This window comes from Pygocentrus nattereri, chromosome 13 (assembly GCF_015220715.1).
Source record: "Pygocentrus nattereri isolate fPygNat1 chromosome 13, fPygNat1.pri, whole genome shotgun sequence".
In the NCBI taxonomy this organism is placed as follows: Eukaryota; Metazoa; Chordata; class Actinopteri; order Characiformes; family Serrasalmidae; genus Pygocentrus; species Pygocentrus nattereri.
Window position 1 is genome coordinate 21,152,080 of NC_051223.1, and position 13,324 is coordinate 21,165,403.

The window sequence follows — 13,324 nt, forward strand, 5'->3', positions numbered from 1 at the left end:
TATGTAGTAAAGGGAAAGAGGGAAATGGAAAAGCAAATAAAGTCATAAAGCAGTAGGACACATATAGGCTGCATTTTCTCTGGCTTTTAAATGGCCAGACTGTTTCTCATTTGCATGGCTAATAGGAGAGCCCACAGAGGAGGGAGTAGTGTGACATGCCTCCGCTTTACATAAGCAGTACACTACAGATAAGGGTACACTACAAAACACACACAAACACACACAAAAAAACAAACACAAACACACACACTTTGATGGTCCTTGTGACAGCTTCCATCCATCACACTCCATGTCTGTTAGCTGCTCCATATGTTGTGTGCCGGCCACAGTGACGGAGCAACATCTGTGTCATCAGCACCATTCTCCAAATGCCTGCCTCTTTTTGGCTCTATGCAGCATAGATGCTGACCTCCTCACACAAGCAGATTTCTATAAACCTGTGCACACTATGGTTTTTTTTATTATTTGCTGTGTACCTGCAGGCAGTATAACTGAACAAAATCTCACAATAATGCAGCAATTCATTAGGGGTTGGTTATCAATATTGACCCATATTTGCTCCTGACACAAAATCAGTAATTGCAGATGTGTTGTAAATTTTTGATTTCCCTATTTACTATTTGGAAGCTTCATATTTTTTGAAGCCTGAACTACAATGCATTTCATCAGCACAGGCCTTTAGAAAGAACAACTGTTATATGTGAACCAGTCTCACTCACATGCAGCACGGAAGATCTGCTGAATACCATGCAGTCCATGCCACAAGGTATTTTTCCTGACTTTTCACTTTCTGGCTGTTTTTTGGACATTTTGGTGAGCGGAGCGGCTGCTCTCTAAAGCATGCGCAACACTGGAAGACACGCAGATGCAGGAAGTGCGCGGGAGTGCTGATTAAACTCAGACAGCACAGACTTCTTCCACCGCTTCCCAGTATTCACATAGCGAATCTTCGCTCCTTTGGGAATAAATTGGATGAGCCTTCCCTTCTAAACAGAACCAACAAGGACTTTTCTCTCTCTGCTGTGCTTCACTGTCAGTGATTCTTGGCTCACTGAATCGACCCCGGACAGCGCGCTCCAGCTCCACGGCTTTAACCTCTGCAGGGCGGACCGCTCCATGGAGCTCTTGGGCAAGAAGAAAGGCAACGGAATCTGCTTTTACATCAACCAAAGCTGGTGTACAGATGTCAGTGTTAAAACATGCAGCCCTGACTTCGAAACACGTTTTACAAAAACTGCTAACCATTTTACAGTCAGAGGGAGTTTACGTCTATTGTACTTACAGGAATCTATATTCCACCCCAGGCATGTGTGCACGAGGCACTGCGTGCTCTTGCAGACCAGATCACCAGCGTGGTGCTCAAACACACAGACTCTATTTTTACCATTTAAGGGACTTCAACAGAGTGCAACTTACCAGTGAACTGCCTAAATACAGTATGTTACCTGCCCCACCAGGGAGAGTAACATTTTAGATCACTGCTACACTGTGTTAAAGGGGGCCTATCGCTCCGTTCCCCATGCTGCTCTGGGCCTCTCTGATCACTTACTAATCCACCTCCTTCCAACCTATAGGCAGAAGCTCAAGTGCGCCAAACCTGTAGTCAGCTCTATGAAAACGTGGGCCAACGAGGCTAAAGAAAGGCTTCCGGACTGCATGGAATTAACAGATTGGAGTGTGTTTGAGGATGCTACAGGTAGCCTGGATAAATATTTGGATACTGTGACATCCTACATCAGTTTCTGTGAAGACACCTGTGTTCCCACCAGGACTCACATTAAATATAACAACGACAAGTCCTGGTATAATACTAGACTCAAACAGTTGCAACGGTCTAAAGAAGCAGCATATAGGAGTGGAGACTGTGCTCTGTACAATCAGGCTAGGGACACACTCAACAAAGAAATCAGAGTTGCAAAAAAGAGCTACTCAAACAAGCTGAGTAGTATGATGTCCACAAATGAGACATCAACCATCTAGAAGTGCCTGCAGAACATCCACCCAGACAATGGGTGACCTTCAGCTGGGTGATTAGCTTAACACCTTTTACTGCAGGTTTGAAAAGTCCAGCTCCTCATACCAAGTCAGCACAGATTCACACCCTCCTGTCATTTAGCCATCTATTCAGCCTGCCCTGAAGATCTGCGAGAAGGATGTGCATAGACTCGTCAGGAGACAAAAAGTGAGGAAAGCACCAGGCACTCACCTTAGTCTTTACAGCACTTGTTAATAAATCACTGGAGCTGTGGGTCATAATACCAGTTCCCAAGAAAGCAACTATCACATGATTGAATGACTAGACCCGATGCATTGACCTCTGTAGTCATGAAATCTTTTGAGAGATTGGTGCTCTCCCATCTGAAGAAAATCACAGATCCTCTGCTAGATCCCTGCAGTTTGCAAACAGGTCGGTGGACAACGCAGTGAACATGGGACTCCCACAGCTTGAACACCATGGAAGAATTCTGTTCTTGGACTTCAGCTCACCGTTTAATACAATCATCCCAGGACATCTCCATCCCAGCGTGCCAACCCCCACCTGCCAATGGATCACCAACTTCCTCATTGGCAGAGAGAAGCAGGTGAGGTTGAGAAAGTTCACCTCAAACACCCAGATCATCAGCAGGCGCTGCACAGGGTTGTGTAGTCTCGCCATTGCTCTTCTCACTGTGGATGAACGACTGTACCTCCCCACAAACCCCTCAGTTAAAATCTTGAAGTTAGCAGATTACACTACAGTCATTGGTCTTATGCGAGACAGTGATGATTCTGCTTACAGACGGGTGTCTGATAAGGTGGCCCTTTGAAGCAGCCATAATAGCCTGGTGCTGAACATGGCGAAAACAGTGGAGATGACTGGACTTCAGGAGAAGCCCTCCAGCTCTGCCAGCACTCACCATCCTGGACAGAACTGTGATTGCAGTGGAGTCCTGCAAGTTCCTGGGCACAACAATCACCAGGGACCTGAAGTGGAACAGCAACATCAGCTCCATCATTAACAGAGCCTAGTAGAGGATGTATTTCCTGCATCAGCTGAGGATGCTCAACCTGCCCTAGGAGCTGATGCTGTGGTTCTACACAGCTATCATAGAGTCTGTCATCACCACGACCGTCACAGTGTGGGGCAGCTCAGCCACCAAGCATGACCCCCACAGACTGCAGCACATCATTAGATCCACAGAGAGGACAACTGGGGTTAAGTTGCCTAAACTGCTGGAACTGCATGCCTCCAGAACCAGGAAGCATGCAGAGAAGATTTCCACAGACCCCTCTCACCCCGGACACAACCTGTTCCAGCACCTTCCCTCAGGCAGGCGCTTCAGCCAAATGAGGATCAGGACATCCAGGTTACAAAGGAGCTTCTTCCCATAAGCCATCACTCTCTTCAACAGTTAAAATATTACACATGCACAAAATTCCAGCTTCATACTGCACTTCAAAAATACTGTTATATAGTATCAAACTCAACTCCATCCTCTGGAACTTCTGTCTGAAACCAGTGTTTATTCTAGCATCTTACTTACCTGCTATATTACCCCACTTATCTGACTGTGACCTCATTGATCCCTTTCTCTGCCACTATACACCCTTTAACAGCTGCTGCACTCAGCACTTTAACTTTAGACCCATACTTTGCACATTGTAAGGTTTACAGGTATGTGTGTACACGTGTCTGAGTGAGTGATTGTAGGAATGCATGTTTATTTCATGTTATTCTGTTATATTTTTATATTTATTTTATCCGCTAAATGTAAATGTCTGTCTGATACTCTGCACTGTGAGCTCCAGTAACCAAAACCAAATTCCTTGTATGCGTAAGCATACCTGGCCAATAAAGCTTGATTCTGAAGTTCAAAATGCACAATGCTAAACCGGTGGGGCCAGGGGTTAGATGGGAGTGTTGGGGGATTGGGGAAGTGGTCAAAAGCATGCTGCCACTGGACTCTGGAGCAGTGGAAGTCTGTGGAGTGATGAACCATGCTTCTCTATCTGACAGTCTGATGGACGAGTCTGGGTGGTGAATGCCAGGAGAACATTACCTGCTTCACTGCATTGTGCCAAGTGTAAAGTTTGGTGGAAGAGGAATAATGCTATGGGCTTGTCTTTCCGGGGTCGACCAAGGCCCCTTAGTTCCAGTGAAGGGAAATTATAAGGCCTCTGCATACCAAGACATTTTGGATAATTCTATGCTTCCAACTTTGTGGGAACAGCTTGAGAAAGGTCATTTTCTGGTCCAGCATGACTGTGCACCAGTGCTCAAAGCAAGGTAAAAGGTATGGCTGGGTGAGTTTGGTGTGTAAGAACTTGACTGCACAGAACCCTGTCCTCAATCCCATCAAACACCTTTGAGAAGAACTAGAAAAGAGATTGTGAGGCAGGATCTTTAGTCCAACATTAGTGTCTGACCTCACAAATGCTCTTCTGGATAAACAAACTCCACAGTAATGCCTATGGATTTAGAATGGCATTTCATAAAAGCTCCTATGGGTGTAATGTGTAGGTGTCCCAACACTTTTGTGAATATAGTCTACATCCCTGCAACAGATTCTATCACAGCAACATAAGGCACACACAAGCAGTTGGGGTTCTGTCTGAATATTAATATTGTGGCTCCCATTAAATAATCAAGTATTCAAAGCCTGTACAATGCTGTCTGGGCCCACCCTAGATATAAATAACATGAGCCAGCCAAGTACACACATGCTGTATTTCAATGCTGTACATGTTGGGTCTACCCACCAGCCTGTGTCTCATGTTAGTGTGATTTTTGAGCAAAGCAAATACACAATATATATTTTCTTGGTAGCTTCTTGCTTTAAAAATGCATAATAAAAATAGCCTATCTGACTGTAAAGAAATCAAAATTATCTATAAAACCGTGACTAGTGCACCTCATCCCATTCAGTAAATATGAAACCAATTTGGAGTCTCCACATCCGTTTAATCTAAAATCTACAGCCTTTTGTTGCCCAGGACAGCAATTAAAAACAGCTGCTCAGCAACTGAACACTTCAACTTAATTGAAACATAACCAACAATCCATAACACAGCCTGCAGCATCTTATTCTGTGCTATAGTACCAGTAATGTTGACAATAATGGCAGTGCAAAGAGCTTAGCATTCTGATGGGGCTGTGGATTGTCCTCTGTTTGATTAGCAGGTAACAGTAAACAGTCTAAGAGCTCCAGATGTTGTCTCATTAACCTTTATAGAGAAGAATTACACTCATTTCCCATCTTTCACCTTCAGCTCCTGCCAGATCCAAGAAAACCAAGGCCAGCATCTGGATCTGCTTCCACAGCCCAGGGTATGTGCAGACGCTAGTGTCTCAGTGCAAGACATGGGCTGCTAAAGTGTCTTAACTTAAGACTCTGAAGATTCCAGCAGCGACAGTAGGTAGGCACATTACATGCATGAACACATCATACATCTACTACCATGTACCCTTGGTTTGTGCACACCTCCTTATGTGGGGTACCTAGGTTCAGCGCAAAACAAATTCTGGAAGCTCACCAAATATATATTAAATGGGTAGGTCAAATTTCACTGGAGATTAGAACATAGAAGGTCTTCCACCATGACAGAGATGAGCATAAATATTAGAAATATTTTTTAAAATATTCTATATGAATAAATAACATTGTGTTGCTAATCTGTACAAATAATGGAAATGCTAAATAGATTACAGCCAAGTACATGCACGCTGAATTTCAATGTTGTCATTGATATTCCAGTAAAAATGCAAAAGGAATTGAGTTTCATTTTTAACAATGTGCATTCCCAGACCATTTGATGATGGACTAATACTGTTGAAAACATGAAGATATGACCAGCTGGCTTTTCGCTTATGTTCTAAAGGTTTCATTATACCCTACAATTCAGGTTTATTCTTTAGTTCTTCCTATGAACTGATGTTTTTTTTTGTATTGTATTTTACTCGCCAAATTATTACCTATGCAGTGTGAAAAAGTTCAACCTGTCTCTGTACACCTGGAGAGCCACATAGCCACAGAACAAAGAGCATCTTTTACTCCCCTGAATCACTGAATGAAAGGTTTGAATCTTGTGTTAGCCTAAATTGTGCAGTACTACGGTCCTCTAGGACAGGAGCTGTAAATCCAAGGAGTAAATAAAAGATGAAATGAACTTCGTACTCTCCACTAGGGGCAACTGATTAGCAAGTAGCAAATTCATAGTGGACAGTGGCGGTCACAGCAACAGTCCTGTGAATTCTGCATTAGTATTAAGCGCATGTGTGTGAATGGTTCATCAGCTATTCTGAGAGTAAGCTCTGTATCTTAAACCTTAGCGTGAAACTTTGAAAGGACAGACATGAGTTGAAAGTGTGGGCTTGAAACGTGTTTGTTCACTGTGGGGCTCCTGAGTTGGGTTGGTTTGTCTGTGGCAGCAGCTGTTTGGCCGATTTGTGCCGGCGGAAGAAGAGCCTCTGAAAAGCTATCGAGAGAAAGGAGGCATTCAAATCTCACAAGAATTTTCTAGTTGGAAACATTTCCATATATGAAGGTGACAATGACTGAGTGTTGAAACTGGACAACAGAGCATATCTGGCAGAGCAAATCTGTGTGGAACATGTCTTCTCAGTTAACTTTAAATTGTAACCATGAGAAATTAAAAATTTGTCCTCTTGCATGTTATAACTAGATGGGTGTGCTGAAGCAAAAGTGCTTGTGTGTGAAGAGTAGGTAAAATCTGAGGTTAAAACAGCGTTTAAAATAGAAAATAGCTTTTTTCAGATTTAACAGCCAGCTTTTGGGCATAATTTCACAGGCCTTAAGTGACTCTTCATGCAAGACTGAGGGTTCTGAAGCCAGGACCCTAAAAGAGAGGCAGGGGCGGATGAGAGCAGGAGCTAAAGTTTGTTTAAAGAGAGCTGTGTTTAACTGCATTCAGCTGAAGGCTTGAAGAGTATGTTGTTCTCTCCTCTCTTGTTCTTTGCCGTGCCCTCCACCAGCCCATAATGCACGCTGAGTGCCACAGCACTTTCTGCTAATGGATTGAGAAGAGGCACTTCTCTAGCTGCTTGTCATGTGTTTTGAAAGTCTGTGCTGTGCAGCAGGTAGGCCTGCTCTCACAGATGTTTGTGCATTCATTTTCATCCTGTTATATCAGGCAAAACAGTCTTATATGCAGTTTATGGCAGTGAGACAGCAGTGCTGGTGTTTATTCACAACAAGGAGAGTACTGTTTAACAGAATATGACACAAATAGGGCTAATAAGTACATGTGGCTATAAGTAGACTGCATGACATCACTTATGAAAAATGGAAAGACAAGGTTTCTGAGGTTTTGGACACAGGAACGCTCACCTCAATTCCTCCTTGCAGCAGGTCCACCTGGTCACCTCCCACGTCCAGTGCCATGGCAACCGAAGCAAAGGGGCGGCTTGCCATTTGCTGCCTTTCCCTCATCAGTTGCTGAAGGTGTGAGATAGAGACAGAGTGAAGTAGAATGAAAGCAGGAGAAATGGGTGGGGGGGGGGGGGGGGGGAGGGAAGAGAGAGATTTGGTGAGTAACACTAATCATTTTTATACTCTCAGTTCTTAGTCTTAGTCATTTTCCTTTTAGTTTTCTTGCTTTCTTCTCTTATGCTAAGAGAGAGAATAAAACGATAGTATGTAGCAGTCTAAAGTCCTAAAGTGCTGCAACTGACAGTTTCAGCCAGAATGGAAAAAAATCAAAGCAGCACCTCATGGCTGGAGGCACTGAGCAGAAAACAAAGACAGAGAGAGAGACAGAGAGAGAGACAGAGAGAGAGAGAAAGAGAGAAAGAGAGAAAGAGAGAGAGAGAAAGAGAGAAAGAGAGAGAGAAAAAGAGAGAATAAAAATATATATAAAGATATATAAAGACAGTAGTAGGGGAAGGGACTCTCACTGACAGTAAACAGACAAATAGGTGGTTGAATAATACATTTGGTTCCACATAAAGTTTAGAGGTACTGGCTAATCGAATGTCTGCTGAGACTGGAATCAAATTTCCCTTGTCATAAAATGCATGACAAGCAATCATTCTGCCATTGATTCTGTTGGCATCAGTATTCCAGTGTTGAGGTTTAATTAAAGATGCACTTTGCTTAATTTCTCAATTTGACGGACTTGCTAAAGCACAGGACTCACCACTTAAACAGAAGATGACATGCACATTCCATAAAACAAATAAATTTTCTGTCTCTTACTTTTTCGAGCCTTCAATCAAAATGTCTGTTTACAGATGCATACAAAACTGCCAGTACAGCCTAATATACAATAGCAATAATGTGGGATCATCTGCCTTTAGGACATAAATGTGCAAGAAAGTAAGTGCTGGCATGTGTGCGTGTGTATATCTACTAGGGGTGGGGGGGGGTTGATTCTTAGATGCAACACAATGCAGACATGGACAAATCTTAATTGATTCATAAATGTCAAAAATCGATTTTTTAAAAAATTTTAATTTATTACACAATGTTGACATCGCGCAAAAGGTGGAATCTGGAAGTTTGGCAGTGCAGCGCCCAGACAGTCTGTGATGCACATATAAAAACAGCTGGATGGGTGAGAAATCAGACTGGCACACTCTGCTTTAAAAACTAGGTAGGGTGAGGAGTCAAATATTAAAAATGGCCATTTTGTCCTTTCAACTAAAACCAGACCACCGTGGCAGCCACAAGATTTAATGTCAAATATGTCTCAGTATGTGAAAATAGCAAAAGTAGAGCAGCTTTTTTAAAATGTCTCAACGTGTGACTGTTTTTTGAGGCTGAAGTTGCTTCTTGTACGAATCTTCCCGTTCCACCTTAAATTCTGCCTAAGGTACCAGAACATAACTGCAGCACCATTTAAGGTGGAACAGAAAACTTTGAAAGAGAAGCTGACTTCAGTTTCACAAGCTTTTAGTGTTCGACAAGCTCTCGTTGCAGATTTAACGTACCAGGACACCAAATACGTCCATTCGTCTCCAAATGTTCATCTTAAATCTCTCTCTTTGCCTTCTTGTTAGCTACTAGCTAGGCGAGACTGCGTTGCTAGGTGACCTGCAGTCTGCGCACCAGGGGAAAAGGGACCTGAATAAGAGCCATACTATATGCAAGTTGTGTCACACTAAAATATTTGGAAACAACAAGCATGAGAAACCATATTACATGTTTCCGCCCATTTTCCTACCAGTTATACTTGTCAACCAGAGGACTATCGAGCAAGCAATGTCAAAGCTTCCACGCAACTCGGAGGCGAACAAACTCGCACAATTTTTATTGCCAAAGATTTGCATCTTTTCTCAGTCACTGACAATCAGGGCTTTTACGCTACGTTGGACACTTTGGAGCCAAGATACAGCGTCCTGCCTCAAAGATATTTTACTGACAGTGACCCCTGCTCCCCTTCCCTACAACGAGACCAAAAACGAACATGCGCTGTGTGGACATTCACTGCCACAGAGTCTTATGTCACCGTAACTGCATTTTATCCCACATGAGTGATGGCAGCGTCTCGTGCTCCACAAAGAGCAGTGAATGAGGGTCTTCCAGTTCACTTGCCACATCACTTCCATTTGTTTTATTAATAAAAGATGTTGGAAGTAAATTCATTATAGATCATTACAAATACTTGAAAGTACCGAGTCCTCACACAGTGAGAAAATAGAAATCCTGTATAGAAAAAAAGATGCATCAAGACGCATTGATGATCATTTTATAATTGCATCACAGCCTATGAATCATAATCGAATTGAGAGGTGCCTAGAGATTACCACCCCTAATGTCTACAGCAGGATATTTATGGCAATACAGAAAAATACTGCATGGAACTAGCATAATTTGCTTAATTGTATGTTTAATGATCTCAGAACAGCACTGATGCATTTTGGCATACAGCCTTCAGAGTGTGTTCACAGTACTGTAACTAACCACCAATTCACTAATCGGTGCTACTCATTAAGCTAATCTGCAAGGATCATGGTTTACACAATCGTGAATATACGTTTTTTTTCCACAGAGATGTTACAGGGCACAGATCACTAGCACTATAAAAATAAGCAACAAACATGCACGTCAAAACAAAGAGCTTGGACAAAGAATGCACCAACACAGATCTCAGGTGACGGACAAAAAGTGTCAGAACTTTGTTTTTTTTTTTTCTTCAAAAGATACTGTATTTAAGAGATGTCTGGAGGTTTCCTCCATTGAGTTTGTCTCCTTTCAGCATGATTGAGCTGCAAGTGATGTTACAATTTTCTGTGGTTAATCGATAGTTAAAACAGCAAAGTACAGCATCATTGTTACTCGCAGCCAATCAATATCTAAACGCAGGCCGATTTGGGTGCCAAGGACATGGCTGATTGCTATTGGATTTGTGATGAGGAGGAGTATGCTGCATTAAGTGCTAACTGTTTCACAGATTAGCAACCAAAGCAAACTGTTGTGCTTCAGTCACTCCCCTGGTTTCGTACCAATCCCTCTCCTTGTAAACATACATTCTTATAGTGCGACACACACAACTGAGCTAAGTACTGCAGACAAACAGCAGAGAAGAAAGTCATGAATCCCACAGACTGCTTCTTCTCTGTGCACAAAAAAGCAATCATGCCCATTCAGCCCATATAGAGTGCAGCAGACAAAGGGAAGTCAATAGCGAAGCCTCGTGTTGGCCGCTTAATAAGAAATTAAATACGGGCTGTTGGGGAACATTTAGCTGCACAGGGGCTCTGCTTTTTCATAATTTCTACAAAGAAGTACTACAATGAAATATTACAGCTCAATGATGTGCACAAAGCACTTGATTGTTTGTAACAGCAATTTGCTTGGAGACAAATGTCTTAAATGGCCTAGTCCTGGTAGTGAAGTATAGAGGGTGGCATCCAGAAATCAATGCAAGCTCAGGGTCAGCCAATGCGACTTATCAGGCGTACCTGAAGGTATCAATCATACAACAGCATGTCTTAAACTGACTGCAATCAGGCTAACACTTCAATCCTTCAACGTTCCACACTTAACATACACTATGACCAACAATTTAACAATACTTTGTGATGCAAGTATGTGACAATGTGCACTGAGGACTAGCTCATTTGACTTAACCCACATCAATGCATTGGATTTGGCAGCGTGTACAACTTCACTCACAGCAGAGCATTCAACACAGCCCACAGCAGCATATTCAGTACAAGCCACTGCAGCACAGTGAACCTGACCCCAGCAGCACATTCAGCTTGAGTAACACCAACATGCTCAACCTAGAGCAAAGAATCACGTTCAACTCGACCCACAGCATCATTCTCAGTTAAACCAGTGCAGCACCCTCAATGCACACCAGCACATTCAACTTAACCAGAATTGAGAGTGTGTGCTAGAAGTAAGAATAATATCTGCAACAGACTGCAGACTAACCAACCAATATTATTATCTTTAAACTTGACAACATATTTCGATAGGTGATAGTACTGAAGTAATTTCAATACCCAGACTTGTAAGTCACACTTCCAACTTAATCCACAGCACCACATTCATATTGTGTCACACTCCCTGTTCCTGGCCTAACTCCTCCCAGATAGAGTCCCATCAGTAGATTGCATTGATAAATTCAATCTAAGTGTCTTGTTACACCCCTAATTATGACTCTGGCTAGCGAGAGAATAAAGAATATAAGAAACTGAGCTTCTTCCCCTGTCCACAGCAGCTACATAAATGTAGATAGGAGGTCACGTCCTTCCCTCATGGGTTTACAGCCATACACTGCTTTCAGTGAAAGCATCTCCCCTCTCCCATACAAACACAAAAGACCATCTCCTCAATGGCTTAAACTCAAAGGAGATCTATCTGCTTCACAGTAACGTAATCATTCATTATCTCTTTTATTAATCACCACTGGACAACTGCTACCATTGATCCCACCAAGATCATATTCATAATGAGATTATCAAAACCACAGGCACTATCTTGCCTAACCGCATGTTTCATTTTAAAAAGTTAAATTAGACCGCTTCAACTGGATTTACTGTATATCTGACATACAGTGAAAATTTCCTTAAGTATCGCAATACTATATTTTTGCTATATCCTCCAGCTCTAGATGGTAAAATCTCACCAAAGCAGCTCAACAAGAGGAATGCCTCCCCATATAATGTGTGAATGAGTGAGTACAGAAGCAGAGGCCCTGAGTAGGGCTAAAAGTCTTCTCAATCACAGGTCACTTGTCCTTAACTTGTACAAATACAAAGGGTGACGTACAGGTCCAGCTGCTGCTATTGTAATGAATGGCCTGCTAGCTGTACCTCTGTCAGAGTCAGACAGAAATAGAGGCTGGTCACTGGAGAAATGAATGAGGCAGGGACATGAAGCCGTTAATGTTGCCCCTGCTGAGCTGTTCGATATCATCATGACCGTGTGCACTCAAACACAGATGACATTTGCACCAACCTAGCCCCTGCTGGGGGGACCAAACCTGTGAAGATTTAAGAGTTCATTGGTAATATCACATCTGAAATCAGCTCCTAGCTTATCAATATGCTCGCTGCCCTCATTCATCCCTATTGATCAGTGTATATATGTGAGTGAGTGAGTGAGTGAGTGAGTGAGTGTGAGAGTGAGAAACAAAATGAAAGAACCGGAAAGTAAACAAGTGTGTTCATGAAAAAGAGAGAGAGCGTGCTCATTTGTGCTAATATACATTCTCTCAGCAACAGCCTGGCTTTGCTGACAGCCAAAAAGCACCATCTGCAATTTATCCATGCCTCTCCATCACTTTCCATTATTCATCAGGCCCAATTCCTTTACTACGTCAACCAGATCTCTACAACAATCTCTCTGGACAAAGCTAGATCATCACTGCTGAAATTGCTGACACACTTTATCACCGCTAATGTTTAAGTTACAAAGAGTGTATCAGGGCAAACTGCTTTTTTTTTTTTTTTTTTTAAATTAGGCATAACACAGGGCAGTCATTTAGAAGAGTTATTTACACAAATCAGTCTTAAAGGTACATTGAGATAGACAGCCCATTTAATTTGATGAAGGAGAGGTAAAGAGAGGTTGGAAGACTGTCATATAGAAATTAATGTTCATTTTTGGTACATAAAAGCCTATTTTAATTTGACCCTTCTGTTTTACACATGCCTAGGGGCAAAAGTTAGGGCTACATGGCCCTCCAAATGGAGGTTTTTCAGAGGCAAAATAGAGGTTTTTCCAAACCGAGTGCTATGAAAATAAGAAAAGTTGTTGAGATGGCTGCACAATCAACCCAAGAAACCCACAACTGGTACTTTCTCTGTTAAAAAAATAGGACAACCATTGGATCATCTTATTTTAATGGTTGAACAAGAAGCTAACAAATA

At 42.3% G+C, this 13,324-nt stretch overlaps 1 protein-coding gene across 1 annotated transcript in view; it reads right to left on the reverse strand.

Annotated features, from left to right (window-relative positions):
* The window catches only part of atrnl1b (attractin-like 1b), a 116,489-nt gene that overhangs the window by 18,074 nt on the left and 85,091 nt on the right, over nt 1-13,324 (reverse strand). The window contains exon 27 of the mRNA XM_017695966.2: nt 7,329-7,436. Coding sequence (XP_017551455.1) covers nt 7,329-7,436 — 108 coding nt within the window. The remainder of the gene's footprint in view (nt 1-7,328; nt 7,437-13,324) is intronic.